General features: G+C 39.1%; 1 protein-coding gene across 3 annotated transcripts in view; it reads right to left on the bottom strand.

The window, feature by feature from the left end:
* The window catches only part of DTWD2 (DTW domain containing 2), a 174477-nt gene extending 149114 nt beyond the window's left edge, over window positions 1-25363 (bottom strand). For all 3 annotated transcript variants that reach the window (XM_037739738.1, XM_017531884.2, XM_017531885.2), the window contains exon 1: window positions 25061-25363. In XM_037739738.1, the coding sequence (XP_037595666.1) occupies window positions 25061-25278 (218 nt within the window). In that variant the 5' untranslated portion in view covers window positions 25279-25363. The remainder of the gene's footprint in view (window positions 1-25060) is intronic.
* Window positions 25364-25840: the final 477 nt, after the last annotated feature.

Genomic DNA, 25840 nt, shown 5'->3' with positions numbered 1-25840 from the left:
TGACTGATTACAGGCTCACACCTGTAATCCCAGTACTTTGGGAGGCGAAGGCAGGTGGACCACTTGAGGTCAGGTGCTCAAAACCAGCCTGGTCAACATGATGAAACCTCATCTCTACTAAAAATACAAAAATTAGCCGGGCAAGGTGGTGCACATTTGTAATTCCAGCTACTTGGGAGGCTGAGGCAGGAGAATCACTTGAACTCATGAGGCAGAGGTTATGGTGAGCCGAGATTGCACCACTGCACTCCCGCATGGGTGACAGAGCAACACTCCATCTCAAAAAAAAAAAAAAAATTTGCAGAATGAAACATCTGAGATGTGTTTACTCATTAACAAGACATGACTGGAGGATGAGATTGGTTCCAAATTATACTTCCTGTAAGGCACCAAGTTGTGGTCATTTGGTGGTTGAAAGAGATGTCAGGAAGCAGTATCTCCTAATTCCTTGTTTTTCACTTGTCACTGGGCATTCTGCACATACCAGTATTTCTCTTGGGAAACTCATGAAGATATCAATTATGGTTTGGGTGCAGTCATGCATTGCCTGGTACCCTGCCCAGAAAAATACCTTAATACTATCAAAATCCCACAATGTCTCCTAACATCTGTATCAGTTTCCTACATATACAGTGGGATTTGGCCGTTTCTCTACCACTTTGGCAAATTTACAAAAGTAAACCTCCAAAGATGATGATAAAATGTTCAAGTTTAAAAAGCACTGAACAGTTACCTGGTATATGTGGGTGCGTGGTGGTTGTCATAAAGGGTTATGAGGAATTTCTGCATGTTTCATTTATATCTGTAATGTGTGACCTTTTCTTCTGAGTAGACACTTCTTTTGTGTTCAGAAAAAAATATATTTTTAAGAAGCACTGAATAAATGTCACCTCAAAGTTACTCCAACAATCTGTGGTTTTCAGATCTTTTCACTAGAAAAAATGTTTAATATTTTCTCATGATCATATTCAGGCAAACTAGTTGATATGCTATAATGCCAGTCTTGTATCTTTAGCACATTACATTATACAAGGCAACGTAATGAAATAGTAATTAAAGAAGGAAAAGTTGATAGGAACTATACTTAATTAAACTGATAAAACTTATCACTATCAAAATCCATCTCCTGTTACGTTGCTTTTCCTAACAGTTCTCCAGAATTACAAATTAAAAGTCAATCAGAGGCCAGGCATGGTGGATCACACCTGTAATCCCAGCACTGAGGCAGGAGGATCACTTGAGGTCAGGTGTTCGAGACCAACTTGGCCAGTGTAGTGAAGCCCTATCTCTACTAAAATTAGCCGGGCATGGTGGCAGATGCCTGTAAGTCCGAGCTACTTGGGAGGCTAAGGCAAGAGAATCTCTTAAACCTGGGAGGTGGAGGTTGCAGTGAGCTGAGACTGCACCACTGCACTCCAGCCTGGGCAACAGAGCAAGATTCTGTCTCAAAAAAAAGAAAAAGAAAAAAAAAGTCAATCACTAACAGAAGTATGGGTTGGCAATTCTGAAACAACTATATGTGTAGATTAGGGTTGAACTAACAAGCAAACACGTTGTAGATAAAGAGAGTCAGATTTCTTACTGTCAAAGAAATAAACTACAAATAGAGAAAGGAGGGAGGCTAGAATGAACCCTGTGGTATAGAATGAAATTCATGGTTTCTTTATGTACGTGTATGTCTACATATAGAATCAGAAATAGATATAGGTAAATGCATGGGTTAGTATATAAACAGAAATCCTAGCTCTGTCCACTGATAAAATAAACATCTCAGTAGCAATGAGCACACCAAGCACCCAGATCCTGGTTTTGAATATCATTTTGTTTTCTTTTCTTTTCTTTTCTTTTCTTTTTTTGAAATGGAGTTTCACTCTGTCACCCAGGCTGGAGTGCAATAGTGTGATTTCGGCTCACTGCAACCTCTGCCTCCCGGGTTCAAGTGATTCTCCTGCCTCAGTCTCCTGAGTAGCTGGGATTACAGGCGTGCATCACCATGCCAGGCTAATTTTTTGTATTTTTAGTAGAGACAGGGTTTCACCATGTTGGTCAGGCTGGTCTCAAACTCCCGACCTCATGATCCACCCACCTTGGCCTCCCAAAGTGCTGGGATTACAGGCATGAGCCACCGAGCCTGGCCTGAATATCATTTTCAAATAAACCAGGGCTTCCTAGAAAAGGTGGTTGATTCTAGGGCTGGGGCAGGGAAAATATAAGCCTGGACCATCTTACAGTGTCTTAAAGTAAGAAAGTTCTCAAAAAAGGATAAGCATGTCAAAACGGTCCAGGAACCAACCTAAAGAGTTCTCAATGACCTAGGAGGGAAAAATTTGAGGAGTAAAATAAATAACAATAGTATTGGGTTATAATCCAATACCAAAATATCCATAATTCCATACAGATATAAGCAAATAATTGAATAAATAAATGGGGAGAAAAAGACACAGCTCTTCCATATAGAAACATTCCAATCAATCAATGTAGAACAAATGGGGAAAATAGAAATTCACTATCAGAGCACCACAGCCATAATTGTTACAAACAAGATGCATACTAAAATCGGGCAAAAACTTGAGCAGAAACAGTACATTTGTAAAGTCTCAAAATAAATTCCTCCCCAAGATGTTTATTAACTACAAAGGGAACAAAAGTAACTGCACAGTAGAAAAACACAGCAGAGACGGCATTAACCAAATGATCTATGTTAATTTCACCAAGAATAATGCATATTGATATTACAAATCTCTGATATGATATGCTAAAAAGGGAACATGCAGCTAGTCTTGCCAAAAATGTATAACCTTGCACTAATCATGAGAAATCATAACTCAAACCCAATTTGACATTCTACAAAATAGCTGACCAGAATTCTTCAAAAGTATCAAGATCATGAAAAAAAAAAAAAAGAAAGAAAAGCCTAAGGAACCAACACAAACTAGAGAGGACTAACGAGACATGACAATTAATATAATGTGGAACGCTCAGTTAGATCCTGGACCAGAAAAACTGAACTTGAGTAGAAAAACTGGTAAATTCTGAACACAGTTAACAGAACTGTACCAAAAGCAGCTGCAGTCAGCAGCTATCACAGAGAAGAATGAAAACAGCAAATGAAATTCTGAACCTTCAACTGAGGTACGCAGGTTCTCACACTGGGACTCACCAAGTGTGAGGAAAAGCAGGGTGGGGAGACAGTCCCTCTTGAAGCTGGGAAAGCCCCATCCCCAGCCAAGGGAGGCAGTGAGTGTGCAAGCCCACCCAGGAAACCATGCTTTTCCCATGGATCTTTGCAACCTGCAAATCAGGAGATCCCCTCGTAAGCCCATACAACCAGGACCTTGGGTCCAAAGCACAGCGCCATGTGGAGTCTCAGCAGAGTGACTCAGGCACACACAGAGACCCAGGAATTTTGCATATTCCAAACCTGGGAATTCCAGCAAGGCAGGAAATACATCCATGCATTCCCCTAGAAAGGGGACTGAATCCAGGGAGCCAAGCAGCATTGTTCTGCAGGCCCCACTCCCATGGCACCTCACATGTAAAGACCCACTGGCTTGGAATTCCAGCTGGCCAGTGGAAGGAGGCTGGAAACTGCCTGATATGAGCAGAGTTCCTGAGGGTTTTGGGGGCAGGAGCAGCCACCATCTCTGTGGTTCTAGCCTGCAGTTCCTCTGCGGAGTCCTGGCAGTCTGGAATAGGAATATTTTTCCACAACACAGCAGACTGTGGCCAGACTGCTCCTCTAAGTGGGACCCTGCTCCATGCTCCATCCTTCCTCACTAGGTGGGGCCTCCCTGCGAGAATTTCAGCAACACCAGCCAGAGTTATATGAACAGATCACTGATCAATCCCTGGGACTGAGACTGAGGCACTGAAGGGGTGGGGGGCGGGAAAAACAAGCAGTGACTGTATTTGCAGTTCAGACAACTTATTCCAGCCTGCTGGCTCTGGAGAGTCCAGGCAGTCTGCACAAGGAGGATTCCCCTCAGCACAGCACACTCACTCAGCCAAAGGGCAGCCAAACTGCTTCTTTTTAAGTGAGTCGCTGATCCCATTCCTTCTGACCGGGTGAGGACTCCCAGTAGGGGGCTCCAAACACCTTCTATAAGAGCATTCATGCCAACATAGGTCAGTGCACCCCTGGGACAAAGCTCCAAAAAGAAAGGGCAGGCTATCATCTTTGCTGTTTTGCAGGCTTCACTGGTGATAAGGTGTGGGAGGACCAAGGAGACTAGGGTTTGAAGTAGAACCCCAGAAAACCACAGCAGCCCTATGGAAGAGTGGCCTGTTAAAAAAAAAAACAAACAGAAAGTAGTAACGACATCAACTAAAAAGATCCCACAAAAACACCATTCAAACATCAGCAACCTCAAAGATCAAAGGTAGATAACCTACAAAGATGAGAAAAAAATCAATGCAAAAATGCTGAAAACTCAAATATCCAGAATGTCATTCCTCCTCTAGATGACAAACACGTCTTCGGCAAGGGTACAAAAGTGGGCTGAGGCTGAGATGACTGAATTGACAGACTTAGGCTTCAGAAAATGGGCAATAAAAAGCTTTGCTGAGCTAAAGGAACATGTTCTAACCCAATGCAAAGAAGCTAAGAATCATGATAAAACAATACGGAACCTGATAACGAGAATAGCCAGTTAAGAGAGGAACATGAATGACATGATGGAGCTGAAAAACACAATATGAGAAATTCACAATGCAATCACAAGTATCAACAGCAAAATAGACCAAGCAGAGGAAAGAATCTCAGAGCTGGAAGGCTATCTTTCTAAAATAAGACAGGCAGACAAAAATAGAAAAAAAAAAAAAATGAGACTGGGCACAGTGGCTCACGCCTGCAATCCCAGCACTTTGGGAGGCTGAGACAGGCAGATCACCTGAGGTCAGGAGTTTGAGACCAGCCTGGTTAACATGGAAAACCCCTGTCTCTACTAAAAATACAAAAATTAGCCAGGCATGGTGGCAGACGCCTATAATTCTAGCTACTAGGGAGGCTGAGGCATGAGAATCACTTGAAACCAGGAGGCAGAGGCTGCAGTGAACCAAGATTGTACCACTGCACTCTAGCCTGGGCAACAGAGCAAGACTCTGACTCAAAAAAAAAAAAAGAAAAAAGAAGAAAAGAAAAGACAATGAACAAAACCTCTAAGAAGCATGGAATTATGTAAAAGGACCAAACCTATGACTGACTTGGTAGAGACAGGGAATTTGAAGCAAGTTAGAAAACATACTTCAGGATCTCATCCAGGAGAATTTCCCCAACCTAGCCAGATAAACCAACATTCAAATTCAGGAAATCCAGAGAACCCCAGTAAGATACTCCACGAGAAGATCAACCCCAAGACACATAATCATCAGATTCTCCAAGATAAAAATGAAAGAAAAAATGTTAAGGGCAGCCAGAGAGAAAGGCCAGGTCACCTACAAAGGAATGTTCATCAGACTGACAGCAGAACGCTCACTAAAAACTCTACAAGCCAGAAGAGATTAGGGACCAATATTCAACATCCTTAAAGAAAGGAAATTTCAACCCAGAATTTCATATCTGTCCAAACTAAACTTCATAAGTGAAGGAGAATTAAGATCCTTTTCAGACAAGCAAATGCTGAGGGACTTCATCACTACCAGGGCTGCCTTTCAAGACCTCCTGAAGGAAGCACTAAATATGGAAAGGAAAAAATCATTACCAGCGACTACAAAAACCCACTGAAGTATACAAATCACTGACACTATGAAGCAACCACTTAAACAAGTCTGCAAAATAACCAGCTAGCTTCATGACGACAGGATCAAATTCACACATAACAATATGAACCTTAAGTGCAAATGGCCTAAATGTCCCAACTAAAAGACACAGAATGGCAAGCTGGAGAAAGAGTCACAATCCATCTGCATGCTGTCTTCAAGAGACCCGTCTCACATGCAAAGACATATATACGCTCAAAACAAAGGTATGAAGAAAAAATTACCAAGCAAATGGAAAACAGAAAAAAGCATGTGTCACAAGTCTAGTTTCTGACTTAACAGACTTTAGACCAACAAAGATCAAAACAGACAAAGAAGAAGAGAAAAAAATAAATTCATCAGCAGCAAAACAGATGTCCACTCAGAGATCCATCTGAAAGTCATCAACCACAAAGACCACAGGTAGATAAATCCACAAAGATGGGAAGAAACCAGCCAAAAAGGATGCAAATACCCAAAACCAGAAAGCCACTCTTCCTCCAAGGGATCACAACTCCTCACCTGCAAGGGAACAAGGCTTGATGGAGAACGAGTCTGATGAATTGACAGAAACAGGCTTCAGAAGGTGGGTAATAACAAAATTCTTTGAGCTAAAAGATCATGTTCTAACCCAATGCAAAGAAACTGAGAATGCTGAAAAAAAGGTTTGGCAAAATGCTAACGAGAATAAACAACTTAGAGGGGAATACAAATGAATTGATGGACCTGAAAAACACAACTCAAGAACTTTGCGAAGCATACACAAGTTTCAATAGCCGAATCGACCAAGCAGAAGTAAGGATATTAGAGATTGAATATCAACTAAATAAAATAAAATAAGAAAGCAAGATTAGAGAAAAAAAGAGTAAAAAGAAATGAACAAAGCTTCCAAGAAATACGGGATTATGTGAAAAGACCTAATCAACGTTTCATAGGTGTACCTGAATGTGATGGACAGAATGAATCCAAGCTGGAAAATACTCTTCAGGATATTATCCAGGAAAAATTCCCCAATCTAGCAAGGCAAGCCAACATTCAAGTCCAAGAAATACTGAGAACACCACAAAGAAATTCCTCAAGAAGAGCAACCCCAAGGCACATAATCATCAGATTCACCAGAGTTGAAATGAAGGAGAACATGCTAAGGGCAGCGAGAGAGAAAGGTCGGGTTACCCACAAAGGGAAGCCCATCAGACTCACAGTGGATCTCTCAGCAGAAACCCTACAAGCCAGAAGAGACTGAGGGCCAATAGTCAACATCCTTAAAGAAAAGAATTTTCAATCTAGAATTTCATATCTAGCCAAACAAAACTTCGTAAGTGAAGGAAAAATAAAATACTATGAACAAGCAATTGCTCAGAGATGTCATGACTACTAGGCCTGCTTTACAAGAGCTTCTGAAAGAAGCACTAAACACAGAAAGGAATAACCAGTACCAGCCACTCCAAAAACGTACCAAATGGTAAAGAACATCAACACAATGAAGAAACTGCATCAACTAACGGGCAAAACAACCAGCTAGCATCAAAATGGCAGGATCAAATTCACACATAACAATATTAACCTTCAACATAAATGGGCTAAATGCCCCAATCAAAAGACACAGACTGGCAAATTAGATAAAAAGTCAAAACCCATCGGTGTGCTGTATCCAGGAAACCCATCTCACATGCAACGATACACATAGGCTCAAAATAAAGGGATGGAGGAAGATCTACCAAGTGAATGGAGAGCAAAAAGAAGCAGGAGTTGCAATCCTACTCTCTGATAAAATACATTTTAAACCAACAAAGATCAAAAGAGACAAAGAAGGGTATTACGTAATGGTAAAAAAATGATCAATCCAACAAGAAAAGCTAATGATCCTATATATACATATACGCGCCCAATACAGGAGCACCCAGATACATAAAGCAAGTTCCTAATGAGCTACAAAGAGACTTAGACCCCACACAATAATATTGGGAGACGTTAACATTCCACTGTCAATATCAGTCAGACCAATGAGACAGAAAATTAACAAGGATATCCAGGAATTGAACTCAGATCTGGACCAAGCAAACCTAAAGACATTTACAGAACTCTCCATCCCAAATCCACAGAATATACATTCTTCTCAGCACCACATCACACCTACTCTAAAACTGACCACACAATTGGAAGTAAATCATTCCTGAGCAAATGCAAAAGAACAGAAACCATAACAAACAGTCTCTCAGACCACAGTGCAATCAAATTAGAACTCAGAATTCAGAAACTAACACAGAACTGCACAACTTCATGGAAACTGAACAACTGGCTCTTGAATGTTGACTGGATAAACAATGAAATGAAGGCAGAAATAAAGTTGTTCTTCGAAATCAACGAGAACAAAGACACAACGTACCAGAATCTCTGGGACACATTTAAAGCAGTCTCTAGAGGAAAATTTATAGCAATAAAATGCCCACATGAGAAGCAAGGAAAGATCAAAAATTGACACCCTATCATCAAAATTGAAAGAGCTAGAGGAGCAAGATCAAAAAAGCTTAAAAGCTAGAAGAGAAGAAATAACTGAGATCAGAGCAGAAATGAAGGAGACAGAGACACAAACAACCCTTTAAAAAAAATCAATAAATCCAGGAGCTGGTTTTTTGAAAAGATCAACAAAATAGACAGACTGCTAGTCCGACTAATAAAAAAGAAAAGAGAGAATAATAAAATAGATGCAATAAAAAATGATAAATGGGATATCATCACAGATTCCACAAAAATACAGACCATCCTCAGAGATTACTACAAACAACTCTATGCACATAAACCAGTAAACCTGGAAGAAATGGATAAATTCCTGAACACTTGCACCCTCCCAAGCCTAAAACAGGAAGAAGTCGAAACCCTGAATAGACCAATAACAAGGGCTGACGTTCAGGCAGCAATTAATAGCGTACCAACCACAAAAAGCCCATGTCCAGATGGGTTCACAACCGAATTCTACCAGACATACAAAAAGGAGCTCGTACTACTCCTTCTGAAACCATTCCAAACAATACAAAAAAAGGGAATCCTTTCCAAATCATTTTATGAGACCAACATCATCCTGACACCAAAACCTGGAAAAGACTCAACAAGAAAATGTCAGGCCAATATCCATGATGAACATAGATGCAAAAATCTTCAATAAAATACTGGCAAACTGATTGCAACAGCACATCAAAAAGCTTATCCATCACGATCAAGTAGGCTTCATCCCAGGGATGCAGGGCTGGTTCAATGTATGAAAGTCTATAAGTGTAATCCATCACATAAACAGAACAAAAGACAAAAACCACAAGATTATCTCAATAGACACAGAGAAGGCCTTCAACAAAATTCAACAGCCCTGTATGCTAAAAAACCCTCAATAAACTAGGTATCGAAGGTACGTATCACAAAATAATAAAAGCTATTTATGACAAACCCACAGTCAATATCATACTAAATGGGCAAAAACTGGAAGCATTCCCTTTGAAATCTGGCACTAGACAAGGATGCCCTCTCTCACCACTCCTATATAATATAGTATTGGAAGTTCTAGCCAGAGCAATCAGGCAAGAAAAAGAAATAAATCATATTCAATTAGGAAAGAAGGAAGTCAAATTGTCTCTATTTGCAGATGACATGATTGTATATTTAGAAGACCCCACTGTCTCAACACAAAATCTCCTGAAACTGATAAGCAACTTTAGCAAAGTCTCAGGATACAAAATCAATGTGCAAAAATCACATTCCCATAAACCAATAACAAACAGAGAGCCAAATCAAGAACAAACTGCCATTCACAACTGCTAGAAAGAGAATAAAATACCTAGGAATACAACTAAGAAAGGAAGTAAAGGACCTCTTCAGGAAGAACTACAAACCACTGCTCAACAAAATAAGAGAGACACAAACAGACAGAGAAACATTCCATGCTCATGGTAAGGAAGAATCAGTATTGTGAAAATCACCATACTGCCCAAAGTAATTTACAGACTGAACGCTATTCCCATCAAGCTACCAATGGCCTTCTTCACAGAACTGGAAAAAAACCACCTTAAACTTCATATGGATCCAAAAGAGAGCCCACGTAGCCAAGTCAATTCTAAGCAAAAAGAACAAAGCAGGAGGCATCACGCTATCTGACTTCAAACTATACTACAAGGCTACAGTAATCAAAAAAGCATAGTACTGGTACCAAAACAGATATATAGACCAATGGAACAGAACAGAGGCCTCGGAGGCAACACCACACATCTACAACCATCTGATCTTTGGCAAACCTGACAAAAACAAGCAATAGGGAAAGGATTCCTGTTTAATAAATGGTGTTGGGAAAACTGGCTAGCCATGTGCAGAAAGCAGAAGCTGAAACCCTTCCTGACACCTTACAGTAAAATTAACTCCAGATGGATTAAAGACTTAAACATAAGACCTAATACCATAAAACCTTAGAAGAAAACCTAGGCAAAACCATTCAGGACACAGGCATAGGCAAGGACTTCATGACTCAAACACCAAAAGCACTGGCAACAAAAGCCAAAATAGACAAATGGCATCTAATTAAACTCCAGAGCTTCTGCACAGCAAAAGAAACAAATCATTAGAGTGAACCGGCAACCAACAGAATGGGAAAAAATTTTTGCAATCTACCCATCTGACAATGGACTTATATCCAAAATCTACAAAAAGCTAAAACAGATTTACAAGAAAAAATAAAACCCATGCAACAGTGGGCAAAGATATGAACAGACACTTTACAAAAGAAGACATATATGAGGTCAACAAACACATGAAAAAATGCTCATCATCACTGGTTATTAGAGACATGCAAATCAAAACCACATTGACATACCACCTCATGCCAGTTAGAATGGCGATCATTAAAAAATCTGCAGACAACAGATGCTGCAGAGGATGTGGAGACATAGAAACACTTTTACACTGTTGGTGGGAGTGTAAATTGGTTCAACCTTTGTGGAAGACAGTGTGGTGATTCCCCAAGGACCTAGAAATAGGAATTCCATTTGACCCACAAATCCCATTGCTGGTTATATATCCAAAGGATTATAAATCATTCTATTATAAGGACACATGCACACATATGTTCACTGTAGCACTGTTTACAATAGCAAAGACTTGTAACCAACCCAAATGCCCATCAATGATAGACTGGACAGGGAAAATGTGGCACATATACATCATGGAATACTATGCAGCCATAAAAAACGATGAGTTCGTGTCCTTTGTAGGGACATGGATGAACCTGGAAGCTATCATTTTCAGCAAACTGACACAAGAACAGAAAATCGAACACCGCATGTTCTCACTTATAGGTGGGTGTTGAACAATGAGAACACATGGGGGGGGGAGCATCACACACTGAGGTCTGTGGGAGAGAATAGGGGAGGGACAGTAGCGGGGAGGGATAACATGGGGAGAAATGCCAGATACAGGTGATGGGGTGGAGGCAGCAAACCACATTGCCATATATGTACCTATGCAACTATCCTGCATGTTCTTTACATGTACCCCAGAACCTAAAATGCAAGAAAATATAGATATATATAAATAAAATAAAATAATTTTTAAAAAGAATAAAGTAAGTTATTTAAAAAAAAGACAAAGTAGGACATTACATAATGTAAAGGGTTCAATTCAACAAGAAAAGCTAACTATCCTAAATATATATATGCACCCAATACAGGAGCACTCAGATTCACAAAACAAGTTCTTAGAGATCTATAAAGAGACTCAGAGTCCCACACAATAATCATGAGAGACTTTAATACCCCACTGACAATATTAGATCATCAAGACAGAAAATTAACAAAGATACTCAGGACCTGAACTCAGCTCTGGATCAAGCCAACCTGACAGACATCCCCAGAACTCTCCATCCAAAAATAACAGAATATACATTTTTCTCATTGTCACATGGCACTTACTCCAAATTGATAACATAATTGTAAGTAAATCACTCCTCAGCAAATGCAAAAGAACTGAAATCATAATAAATAGTCTTTCAGACCACAGCGCAATCAAATTAGAACTCAAGATTAAGAAACTCACTCAAAACCACACAACTACGTGGAAACTGAACAACCTGCTCCTGAATGACTCCCAGGTAAATTAAATAGCCTACCAACTATAAAAAGCCCAGGACAGTATGAATTTACAGCTGAATTCTACCAGAGGTGCAAAGACGAGCTGGTATCATTTCTACCGAAACTATTCCAAATAATTGAAAAGGAGGGACTCCTCCCTAACTCATTTCATGAAGCCACCATCACCCTGATACCAAAACCTGGCAGAGATACAACAAAAAAGATAACTGTCCTCCAATATCCCTAATGAACATCAATGTAAAAATCCTCAATAAAATGCTGGCAAACCGATTCCAGCAGCACATCAAAAAGCTTGTCTGTCATGATAAAGTTGGCTTCATCCCTGGGAAACAAGGTTGGTTCAACATACGCGAATCCATAAATGTAATTCACCACATAAACAGAACTAAAGACAAAAACCATGATTATGTCAATAGATGCAGAAAAGGCCTTCAATAAAACTTAATGTCTACATATATATATATATTTAATGTCAATATATATATGGCGATATATATATATATATATATATATATATTTTTTTTTTTTTTTTGATATGGAGACTCACTCTGACTCCCAGGCTGGAGTGCAGTGGTGTGATCTCAGCTCACTTCAACCTCCACCTCACAGGTTGAAGCGATTCTCCTGCCTCAGGCTCCCACACAGCTGGGACTATAGGTGCATACCATCACGCCCAGCTAATTTTTGTATTTTTGGTAGAGACGGGGTTTCACCATGTGGGCCAGGCTGGTCTCAAACTGCTGACCTCAAGCAATTTGCCCACCTCAACCTCCCAAAGTGCTGGAATCACAGGCAACATTCCTTTATGTTAAAAACTCTCAATATTCCCAGGGAAGGGTAGACAAAAAAAGAAAAAATTAATTAAAATAAATAAATAAAAACTCTCAATAAACCAGGTATTGAAGGAGCATACCTCAGAATAATAAGAGCCGCATATGACAAACCCATAGCAATTATCATACTGAATAGGAAAAAGCTGGAAGCATTCCCTTTGAAAACTGGCACAAGGTAGGGTGCCCTCTCTCACCACTCCTATTCAATATAGTACTGAAAGTTCTAGCAAGGGCATTCAGGCAGGAGAAAGAAAGAAAGCATATTCACATAGCAAGAGAGAAAATCAAATTACCTTTGTTTGCAGAATACATAAACCTGTATTTAGAAAACACCATCCTCTCAACCCAAGAACTTTTTAAGCTGATAAGCAACTTCAGCAAAGTCTCAGGATACAAAATCAATGTGCAAAAATCGCTATCATTGCTATATACCAACAACAGGCAAGCAGAGGGCCAAATAATGAATGAACTCCCATTAGCAATTGCTACAAAGAGAATAAAATACCTAGAAATATGACTAACAAGAGAAGTTGAGGACTTCTTCAAGGAGAACTACAAACCACTGCTCAAGGAAATCAGAGAGGACACAAATGGGAAAACATTCGATGCTCATGGATAGGAAGAATCAATACTGTGGAAATGGCCATAACTGCCCAATTTATAAATTCAATGCTATTCCAATTAAACTACCATGACATTCTCACAGAATTAGACAAAAAAAAAAAAAACTATTTTAAAATTCATATGGAACCAAAAAAGAACCTGAATAGCTAAGACAATCCTAAGGGTAGAACAAAACTGTAGGCGTTATATTACCTGACTTCAATGTATACTACAAGGCTACAATAATTAAAACAGCATGGTACTGGTACAAACACAGACACAAAGACCAATGGAACAGAATAGAGAACTCAGAAATAAGACTACACACCTAAAACCACCTGATCTTCGACAAACCTGAAAAAAAAACAAGTAATGGGGAAAGGATTCCCTACTTAAATAAGTGGTGCTGGGAGAACTGGCTAGCCATATGCAGAAAGTTAAAACTGGACCTCTTCCTTACACCTTATACAAAAACTAACTCAAGATGATTAAAGACATAAATGTAAAACTCAAAACTAGAAAAACTCTAGAAAAAAATATAGGCAATACCATTCAGGGCATAGGCATGGGCAAATATTTCATGACAAAAAAGGCAAAAGCAATTTTGCAACAAAAGCAAAAACTGATAAATGGGATCTAATTAAACACCTTCTGCATAGCAGAAAAAAATTATCATCAGAGTGAACAGACAACCTACAGAATGGGAGAAAAGTCTGGCAATCTATCCATCTGTCAAAGGTCTAATATTCAGAGTCTACATGGAATTTAAAACAAATACATAAGAAAAAAACTAACAACCCCATTAATAAGTGGGCAAAGGACATGAACAGAGACTTCTCAAAAGAAGACATACATGCAGCCAACAAACATATGAAAAGAAGCTCAACATCACTGATTATAGAAATCCAAATCAAAACCACAGTGAGATGCCATCTCACGACAGTCAGAATGGTGACTATTAAAAAGAAATGGCCAGGCAAAGTGGCTCACGCCTGTAATTCCAACACTTTGGGAGGTCAAGAAGGGTGAATTACTTGAGGTCAGGAGTTTAAGATCAGCCTGGACAATATGGTGAAACCTCATCTCCAACAAAAACACAAAACATTAGCCAATGTAGTGGTGCACACCTGTAGTCCTAGCTACTAGGGAGGCTGAAGCAGGAGGATTGCTTGAGCCCGGGAGATAGAGTTTGCAGTGAGCCGACACTGCATAACTGCACTCCAGCCTGGGTGACAGAGTGAGACGCCATCTCAAAAAGATAAAAAATAAATAAAAGGTCAAGAAATGAGATGCTGGTGGGGTTGCAGAGAAAAAGAAACACTTTTATGCGGTTGGTGGGAGTGTAAATTAGCTCAACCACTGAGGAAGACAATGGGGCAATTCCTCAAAGATCTAAAAGCAGAAATATCATGTGACCTAACAGTTCCATTATTGGGTATGTTGCCAAAGGAATATAAATCATTCTATTATAAAGATATATGCACGTGTCTGTTCACTGCAGCACTATTCACAATAGCAAAGACATGGAATCAACCCAAAATGCCCATCAATAATTGACTGGATAAAGAAAATGTGGTACAAATATACCATGGCATACTATGCAGCCACAAAAATGAATGAGATCATGTCCTTTGCAGGGACATGGATGAAGCTGGATGCTTTATCCTCAGCAAACTAATGCAGGAACAGAAAGCCAAACACCACATATTCTCACTTATAAGTCGGAGCTGAACAATGAGAACACACAGATACACTGCAGGGAATAACACACATTGGGGCCTGTCAGGAGGACATGGGGCAGAAGAGCATCAGGAAGAACAGCTAATGGAGGCTGGGCTTAATGCCTAGGGAATGGGTTGATCTGTGCAGCAAACCACCATGGCACACGTTTACCTATGTGACAAACCTGCACATCCTGCACATGTACCCTGGAACTTAAAAGTTGAAAAGAAAAATAGTGCTGTACCAATGTTCATTTCTTCATTTTGGTAACTGAACTTTGGAGGTAATTCTCCATGGATCTCATATATTTCTGTATGTTTTTGTGAGTGACATACTAACTAACCTTTTGTTCTGAACTATCTTTTCAAAGGTATGATGAACAGCCTTGGAAGACAGGTAAGTTCTCCCACTGGAAGAAGTGCAGGTTTACTTGCAACCCATTATAAAAAATTCATGAACACACTAAGTTCAAGGTCCTTTGGCCAGGATCCAAACCCACTGCGTGCACAACATCTACCTAATCATCTCTGAAATCTCTGTAGGGCTTGGAATGGGAGAGAACAAGGGAAACAACACAAACATGAAACTCATACCCCCTGATGTGCCTTGAGTAATAAAGTCCTTTGTCTTTGGCCCAGGAATTTCATGTCTTTTGCCAGCATCCTTGAAACTGTGACAGGCTACCTTGTCCACTTGCAAATAAAATAAATTATCAGGCCCTTATAGTTCTATATAGCACGATGGTTATGTATAACAACCATATTGAGTTAGTGGATAAAAACTCAACCATATTGAGTTAGGCCCTTATTGTGCTACACAGCATGATGGTTATGTATAACAACCATATTGAGTTAGCAGTAATTGCTTTCACATACATGAACTCCCAGTACAATTTTTACAACTTTCAGTGAGTCTAAAATTACTTCAAAACTAAAATTTAAAAATAAAATCAGCCCGTAGTCAAATACTAACTCTCCATATCAAAAGAAAATAATATAATAGTTGATATGATTTGGCTCTGTGTCCTCACCCAAATCTTATCTTCGATTGTACGCCCATAATTCCCACATGCTGTGAGAGGGCCTGGTGGGAGATAATGGAATCATGGGGGTAGTGTCCCCATACTGTTCTCATGGTAGTGAATAAGATCTGATGGTTTTATCAGGGTTTCTGCTTTTGCACCTTCCTTATTCTCTTTGCCTGCTGCCATCCATGTAAGATGGGGCTTGCTCCCTCTTGTCTTCCAACATGTGAGACTTCCCCAGACATGTGAAACTGTAAGTCCATTAAACCTCTTTCTTTGTAAATTACCCAGTCTCCAGTATGTCTTTATCGGCAGCATGAAAACAAACTAATACAATAGTAATGGGGTCATAATTGCCACCATATACTTGATACATATTACATTGGGTTCTCTCAAAGAATTCATGGTTCGCTATAGCAATGGTAATTACTGCATTTTTTTCAGATTTATTCTGGGGGTTTGCATTAAAAGATTCACTTTCAAGCACATTAAGTATCATATACATGCCTTCTTTGTTAAGTACTTAGGTAACTGTGTATCATCAATTTCAATGGCAATTGTGCTTTCAAGAATTCACTCTATCAGGGTTGAGAGTGGAGTGACTCAGAAACAAATTACTCTCCTACGGCAAGGGAAGACTGTACTTAAATACCACAAAGATCTCATAACAAAGCAACTTGCTTTCAGGACAGTGTCATGACTTTTGCCACAGAACAATTGTAATGAGATAAGTTTACTTATAAAATAAAATAAAAAAATAAAAATAAAAATAAATTTTATAACAAAATCTTCTAATGATAAGTATTAATAGTTTTACCTTGCAAAAGTTATTTATACTTCCTGTATTAATTGCTTTCATGTACATTAACCTCTCTGATCCTATAAAGTAGGTTATATTCCTGTTACAGATAAACAAAAGCACCAAGAATTCAAGTACTTCACCCAAAGTCACACAGTTGATTAGCAAAGAGTTGGTAAAACAATACCAATTAGTTGTGTTCTTGTCACTACTGTACAATATCTTATATTTTCTGTTTTCTTTAATCATCCCATACTTCATTTCAAAATTAATATATTTTCTAATGGTTAAAATGGTAAATTTTGTGTTTTATGTATTTTACTACAAAAAAAAGTTCTTTAAAAAACATTTTACATATTAACTAGAATTCACTTTTCTTTCATAAGTCAAGGCAAAGCATTCTCAGAGTCCTAAAAATAAATATAACATCTATTAAGTATTATACAAAAGGCACTGTTCTGAGCACTCTATATATATTAAATCATTTGATTCTCTTAAGAGCACTGTGACTTAGATAACCATTATTGTCCCACTTTTACATTTGGCAAAGGTGAAACACAAAGATGTTCAGTAACTTGTTCAATGTTACAGAGTCAGGATTTAAATTCAGGCAGCCTAACTTTAGAGCCCACTTACAACAATTTGCCTGCCAAAAAGACTTGAATGGACCTTTTTTTTCCAAAGAAGATAGGCAATTGGCCAAAAAGGACATGAAAAGATGTTAAACATGATTAGTCTGCAAAACACAAATCAAAACCACAATGAAAGATCACTTAATGCCTCCTAAGATGGGCATAATAAAATGCATAATAGTAAGTGTTGGCAGAAATGTGGGGAAAAAAAAGTTCACACATTGCTGGTAGGAATGTAGATGGTGCAGCTACTGTGGAAAATGGTTTGACAATTCCTCAAAAAGTTAAACATAAAACTACTGTATGATCCAGCAATTCCACTCCTAGGTAATAATGGCAAAAACCACAATTACTTTTGCACCAAACTAAAATATATATCAAGAAAAACTGAGTGAAGAAACTAGAACAAATTATTTGTATACCAATATTCATTGCAGCATTGTTGACAACAGCCAAAAGGTAAAAACAACCCAAGTATTCATCAACAGATGAATGGATAACAGATCAGCAAAATGTGGTCACAGACATATAATTCAGCCATAAAATTAAGTGAAATTTTCATTCATTTGCTACAATATGGATGAACCTTGAAAACACTATGCTAGGTGAAATTAGCCAGACACAGACAGACAAATATGATTCCACTTAAATCTAAAACACGTAAATCTAGACTACGTAAATTCATAGAAACAAAAAGTAGGATAGGAGGTTACCAGGGACTGGGGGAAGGGAAAATTGGAAATTATAGTTTTATGGACGGAGTTTATGCTGGTATGATTAAAAGGCTTGGGGTATATATCATGGTGATGGCTATACAATGTTACATATTTAATGTCACTGAACTGGTTAAAATGGTAAATACTATGTTATGTAAATGTTACCGCAATTTTTGAAAAAAAAAAATAGCCTGCCAAATAACTTGTCTACGTAAACAAACAGATCAGAGACATTTCTGTCAGGTCAATTTCTCTACCCTTTGCAAGATCAACAGACTCAATACATACTAACTAGGCTTCCAATAGTGAAAAATGAAAAACAAGAAAACAATAAACTCAACAGAGAAAAAAAAAAATCCAACCTCTCTCTCCCTCTCTAAGAGATGGGGTCTCACTCTGTCACCCAGGTAAGAGTGCATCAGCCCCTTCATACCTTATTGCAGCCTCAAACTCCTGGGGCTCAAGTGATCCTCCCACCTCAGCCTCCCCAAATCTGCCTTTCTAACTAAAAATGAAAAGCCAGCAACAGAAATGAGAATCTCATCACAGACAGATAAAGAATACAGGAGATACAGGCTTGACCTTAAAAAAGACAGTAATTTAAAAATTGCCCATCTTAAAATAATTAAAAACAGCCATGGCCAAAGTTAAAGGAAAAGAATCTTTAGAGTAGAGGCCAGGCGTGGTGGCTCATGCCTGTAATCCTAGCAATTTGGGAGGCCAAGGCTGGCCGATTACCTGAGCTCAGAAGTTCAAGATCATCCCGGGCAACAGGGTAAAACCCTGTCTCAACTAATATACAAAAAATTAGCTAGGCGTGGCAGCATGTACCTGTAGTCCCACCTACTCGGGACACTGAGGCAAGAGAATTGCTTGAACCTGGGAGGCAGAGGTGGCAGTAAGCCAAGATAGAGCCACTGCACTCCAGCCTGGGTGACAGAGCAAGACTCCCTCTCCAAAATATACATATATTAGAAGAAAGCAAAGGAACATCTCATGCAAATACTTATTATATGCAAGAAAAACAAATGGAGTCACACTGTTCATTTACGTATAACTCATTATTATGTGGTGTAGCAATAAAAATATGAAAGCTAAAGCAGCTCTGCCTCTTATTAGTCATCTGACCTTGAGAGTATATAAAACAGAGTAACACAATTTAAATTATAAGGTTGTCTCATGTATTAAACGAAGATGTAAAAGTACTTTGTAGCTTGCGAACTCTTTTTAAGTGACACCAAATTTTATGCTAGACTACTTCTGAATATATTCTCGAACTACATAAGCACTAATAGAAACTATGAATTATTAATTTTGGGCAAATGAACTCAAGGAATTAATGTGCTTTTATGGTCTTTGAAGAAAATTTCTACCTATCAGAGGGTAAAAATATAATTCCTATTTTTCCTAGGGAAAATAAATCACTTAGAAAGCTCTAATGTGTTTTTAAAACCGGTCATTCCTCTTTGGAGACTTAATTAAGGTTACGAAAAAAATTCCCTTTTGACATACATCATCTTTGCCCAACTTTGAACATACAATTAGCCTGCACAGTGATCTGTAAATCAGTTAGCTTTTCACATCTATTATGAATGATCTACTTCAAAGAATAAACATATTTTCTATACTAACAGGAAAGAACAAATTAATGTAATAATTTTCTCTTGAGAATATATTTTTGGTATGTACAAAAATTAAACTTCAGAATACCCAAATTTTCATCCTAAAAATTATAAATAATATAGCTGATTTTAAATTTACCAAATAGTTTGTTTTCCAAGTGCTGATACAGATTCAACAGTTTCAGTTATTCTATATTAACTACCCTGGGAATTACCACTTTTCACTTTTCCCACCAAACTTGAAGACTGATTTACTTGTTGCTCAGTCAGACCAGCCACAGTGATAAACAGGAGGCCCAAAATCAAAACATAAATAAATGCCTATGGGGGGGCCAGCAGTTAACCACAAATGAGTTAAGCAGGAATGACTGGGAGCTACAGTGACTTGGAGAGATCATGCCCAATAGACAGGCACAGCCAGTAATACTGAGCCTAACTAACTGCTGCTGAGGAAGATGGTCTCTGAGCTGTCAGATCTTCCCATTGTCATAAAAGCCAGAAATCTGGATTTTCATATAAAACATCTTGACTTTGAACTATTAGCCACTAATTTAAAAGCTGATAAAACACAGTTCAAAGCAAAATACCTGTAAGACTACCAGTTTGTGGCTTGTGCATTTCTCTTAAACACTTGCAGTTTTCCTTTGTCTCTCTCCTTCCCCCACTTTCTCTGTCTCTCTCTTATGATGTTCCCCCCATCACTTTTTCCTCCAGAATATCCAAGCCTAAAGAGTAAGGAAAAGGTTATGTAGAATTAAAAAGCCAGAGAAAATACTAAAATTCAGGCATCCTGTTACTAACTTAAAAAGTTTGAAAATCTTGCAGTCTTAATGATGCCACTTCAACTGGTGATAATTCCTACTGTGCAAACAAAATCTTAATGCTTCTTCAGCAAGGAGCCTGGAGTGAGGTCAAGTACTTGCATGAGCTAGGGAACCAAGTGGTCTGGAGCTAGAGACCCAATTCTGCTACTTGCCTGTTACCTCTATTTCCTCGTCATTTAAAAGCAAACAATTGCTGGGTACAGTGGCTCTCACCTGTAACCCCAGTACTTTGGGAGGCCAAGGCAGGCAGATCACCAAGGAGGGTAGATCACCTGAGGTCAGGAGTTCGAGGCCAGCCTGGCAAACAAGGCGGAAACCCTGTCTCTACTAAAAATACAAAAATTAGGCTGGGCATGGTGGCTCATGCCTGTAATCCCAGCACTTTGGGAGGCCGAGGAGGGCGGATCACCTGAGGTCAGGAGTTCGAGACCGGCCTGGCCAACATGGCAAAACCCCATCTCAAAAAAAAAAAAAAAATTAGCCAGATGTGGTGGTGGGCAGCTGTAGTCCCAGCTACTCAGGAGGCTAAGGCAGGAGAATGGCTTGAACCCAGGAGGCAAAGGTTGCAATGACCTGAGATTGTGCCACTGCAATCCGGCCTGGGCAACAGAGCAAGATTCAGTTTGGAAAAAAAAAAGAAGCAATCTAAAAGTTTGTTACAAGAACTGAATAAAATACTACCATATATAAAATACCTAGGCCTGGTATGTGCCTGGCAGATGGCTGGTGTTTAGTAAATGGGTGTTAAACACACAGATATGGTTTATTATAATTCTTACAGCTTGTTACTTTTGAAAATAAAACAGTAGAGAGACAAAAACTTCCATCTCGGGGTTATCTGATTCAGTTTGTATGCACACTGTCCCTGCTGTTTCTTCCCTTAAAAAGGTTTTAAAACATGCTGTTTTTAGACATTATTCAGTTATTCCTATGACCAATGATTTGCAAGTGGTTTATGACTCATCTTCAAATGCATAGCAATTATCTACAGAAGATGTAAAATTATAATTAAAATGACTAAAATATTTCTGGAATGACGCCCTAATTCTTCCCAGTCAATTTTGTACCCTTTTATCACCATCCAATTGTATAAAATAAAAAAGTATAAATCATACAGCTAAAAGTAAACTACAAAAGTCAAACTTATCACCACCATTCAAATATAAAAATACTACAGTGGCTGGCTTGTTGCGTTCAAGAGCATTAGACCCAAACTCCCTGACATAGTTTATCTTGCCCTGCCTGGGGCAACTACCACTAATCTCTGCAGCCTTTTCTCTCACTACTCCCTCCCTTCTGCCAACTCTCCAAATACACTATATACGCTACACACAGAACTCTTGAACGATGTTCCCTCAACCAGAGCTCACTTTTTCCTCCCTCAAGCCCTCCCCATAGTCAGTATCTTCTCTAATTAATCCTAAATATTAGAATCCAGATTAAATATTTTGATATATCCTTCAGTCTCAGCTTACATGTCACTTTTAAGACTTCCCTGATCGTTTCCTCACAAACTTAGGGTGAGAGGCAACTTTCTTATGTGTTCCTCTAACACCTTACATATACCCATCTAAGAAAGAAGCTGATAATGTAGAATTCAACAAGAAAAAGTCCACATGTTTATGTGCATTATATATATATATATATATATATATATACACGCATATATACATACATATACACATGTACATCATGTTTTACTTCCTAACAAAATTAAAGATTCTAGTAAAATCTCAGAAGCACTACTTGGTGAACATGCATCCTTTTACCTTCTGACTCTTACTTCCATCATGGCCTAATTTCAAAGACTGCCAAAGGATATCAAATATATATAAAAAGTGTTTAAATCTTTCCACTCTGATGTCATATAATTTAAATAAGATTATTTAAGTTAGCAAAATACATTTAACCTGAACAGTTATTTTACAAATATTTTTACTTTGAAAAATTCAGAAAACACTTTTTGCTGTTTTCTTCAGAGCCTCAAAAATGTGATGTTTTTCAAATTCTTTTTGAATACATTCTCTACTACACACGAGTGTGCATGTAACAAAAGTTTCACTGTGGTTCGTTACCTATAATTTGAAAAAACTGAAGAAAAATAATAATAATTTGAAAAAACTGCCCTACATCATCTAATTTTTAATCTGAGGGCTCCCCATTTAAATAGATACGCCACTTTCCACTAGATCCTGAGCTACAGAAGAATTGAAATCATCTCTTTTTCATCTTTGTATTTCATAGCTGTGTGCCTATCACACTGTCTGGAAGTAGGGTCTCCAAAAATATTTGTTGAACAACTGAATTTTACCAAGTAGCTCAACAAATCTTTTGTGCACCTACCATGTCCCATGACCCTCAGCCTTCTTATTTTATCTCAAATAATGCTAACGATACATACTTTGGGGACCTCAACCAAGGTTTTGTCTTAATCTGAAAAAAAATAATTTTATATGTTTGGGAATGGGGGATAGAAAAGGTATTCTAAGAGGTAAATGAAACACAGGCAGGTTTTGAAAACAAGACATACATAAAGGACAGAATACATTTATAGAATCTATATCCTGCAATAATACAAGTTTGGGATCTTTTTAAGAATATTCCATTCATATTTAACACATGCTGTATTTCTAATGAGCAAGATTCTGCTGAAAAGTTAAACTGAGTTTGCACTTCCTGAACAAACCTAATTTCTGGAACTCCCCTAGGCTGTGACATTCATAGTAACGTGTTCAGAGAAACAAATACAGCTTACGTAAACAGCCAAATAACTGTGACTTACTGATCAAACAAATCTAATAATGCATTTTTAAAACTATTTTAGGCATAAATGTAAAAAAGTTCACCCAGGGTACTAGTAGAACTCTTAATAGCCTAATAAAAAAGAAAAAGCCATTAATTCGTTTACATTTTATTGAAAAAACCTAAATATTCTCCATTATTCTAGAATTATAGTCTACCTAATTAAAGGAAATAAAATGCATAGCATGTCAAGAGGGAGAAGAGCTTTTTACAGGTAGCAAATTTCACCAGAAATAAGCAAAGTGCAGAAATGTTGCGGAAAACTGTAATCCTAAAGTATTAACTAAATGTAACTGAAAAAAAAAGAAAATTTAGCAAGTCATTTTTATTTTTTAAAAAGCATTATAAATCTCTGCTAAACAGATTTTTTAACTATATATTTATAATTAACTGTTCTGAACAGACTAAAAACTACATAATAAAGCTAGCACAATAATTTAGCCTTCGATTTATATTTGAAACACTTTTCTTTCAGTATCCTATTGAGATCCGTCCAAACATTTTTAAATGTTTCCCCTAACCCCTTCAGACGACAGGTTTAAATTAATTGTATTGACAAACCCCTATGTTCAAAATCACAGTCCCTAAATCACAAATTTTCCATCCTCCTCAAAGTTTTACTGAGCGTCAACTATACATAGTACACTTAGAAAATATAAAAACATTCTATATTCAAGAGCCCTTCCTCTGAAGTCCTACAATCTAGCCCTAGGAAAAGGTCAAAACGTCCAAAGTAAGACACACCAAGTACTCAAGTAGTAAAGGCCTTCAACCATATTCATTCTTTCTGTTCCGCTTCTTGGAATGCTTTTCCCCTGGCTGGATTCTTCTCATCTTTCAGGTCTCAGAGATAGTTCCTGACACCATCTAGCTATTTTCTACAATAGCATCCCATTCCTTTCCCTCACTGCTTTTTTCCCAGTTTGTAATTACATATTCGGTTGCTTGTTTGCTGGTTTATTATCTGTATCCAGTAAGAGAATACAAAGACATGGACTCCACTGCATTGTCAGTGATTATCAAAGCATTCAATAAACACCTGATAAATTAATTAACGCACAGTTCTGGTGCTCAGAAGAAAGGTCTGAACTAGATCCACTAGGATGTAGGTGACAATTTACCATGAAAACTGATTTTTAAAATTGCCATTGCGACGTGTGTAGGGTTAGAAGAGGACCCAGAATGAAGACCCGAAAAGGCCCTATAGAGTTTTAGCACGACAGGCAAAGGAGACTGTCTCTCTCTTCCAGTCCACCTTATGTTTTTTAACTGTGATATAACTATGCCACTTAAGTATGACTGTGAAACTACAAGTATTATTGTCATCACTCCTTACTTTCCCTATCGGACGCTTAAGTTTTTTGGAAACAGAACTGATGTCTGCTTACCCCATGATACGCTCAATATGTTGCAGGAAGTAAGGTTAAATAATCATGAACCTGGATAAAGGGCTTCTAAGTAGGTGTGCCCGGCATTTCCGGGATTTCCAAGGTGAAACCGCCAACCCCGCCGTCGACCTAAGCGCGGAGCTGCCCAAACCGCCGCCTCCCCTGCAGGGGGCGCCGCAGCCTCCTACGAAGGCCACCGCCGGCTGCAGTCCCCGCCCCCGGCCCCGCGGTCACCTGCAGCGGCTGCACTCGGGCCTTCGCTCTGCCGGCTCCACCGGCAGCTCCCATAGCCCGTCGGCACTTGTGTCGTCCCCCTCTGCGCCCAGTGCAGCCGCCGCCGGCACTGCGCTGCCCTCCTGCCGCTCCTTGTCCTTCGGTGTCTGAGACCTTGAGGCCCCAGGCGGCCGCTCGACGGGCTCCTGGAGTGTTCGCGCCTCTTTCTGCGACTCCATGGCGGACACTCCAGTCAGGCCGTGGCATTGAAGCCCCGTTGCCGCCGGGGGGCGCCAAGCGCTGGATAAACCGGCCCGCGCAGCACAGCGCCCTGCACGCACGCCACGTACGGGGGGCGGGTCTCCGAAGCCCGGCTCGAGGTCCCACCCTGCCGCTGAGAAGGAACTAGCGCATTGGCCCAAGCCTAGTGGGATAGTTCACTTGGAACCCGGAAGGGAAGTGTGGGTGGTGCTGGAGTGCAGGTGAGATTAAGTAGCGTCAGTGGGAGAGGTAAGGGAAGCCTCCCTGAGAGCACCCCAGTACCGAGCACGAATTTAACCCCTTGAAAAGTGAAAATAAAATGAAATTCTGTATTTTCTCCCTTGGGATGGCAGTTTAACAATTTGCAGGGTTCCCACGAGTGCACGCAGCGCAGTTGCAGCAGCTGATTTACTTATTTAAAGGCCAAAAAAGGAAAGGTTATATGCACTGGAAACTACTCACAGCTGGTCCATTTCATTATGTGAATTTCTTGCTGTTCTGTGTGTCTTGTGCTAATATGGTATTCCCGGCATCAAGCAC

This window comes from Cebus imitator, unplaced genomic scaffold, assembly GCF_001604975.1.
Source record: "Cebus imitator isolate Cc_AM_T3 unplaced genomic scaffold, Cebus_imitator-1.0 Scaffold74, whole genome shotgun sequence".
Lineage (NCBI taxonomy): Eukaryota > Metazoa > Chordata > Mammalia > Primates > Cebidae > Cebus > Cebus imitator.
The sequence above is the reverse complement of the archived record's forward strand: the minus strand, read 5'-3'. Positions and strand labels throughout refer to the sequence as shown.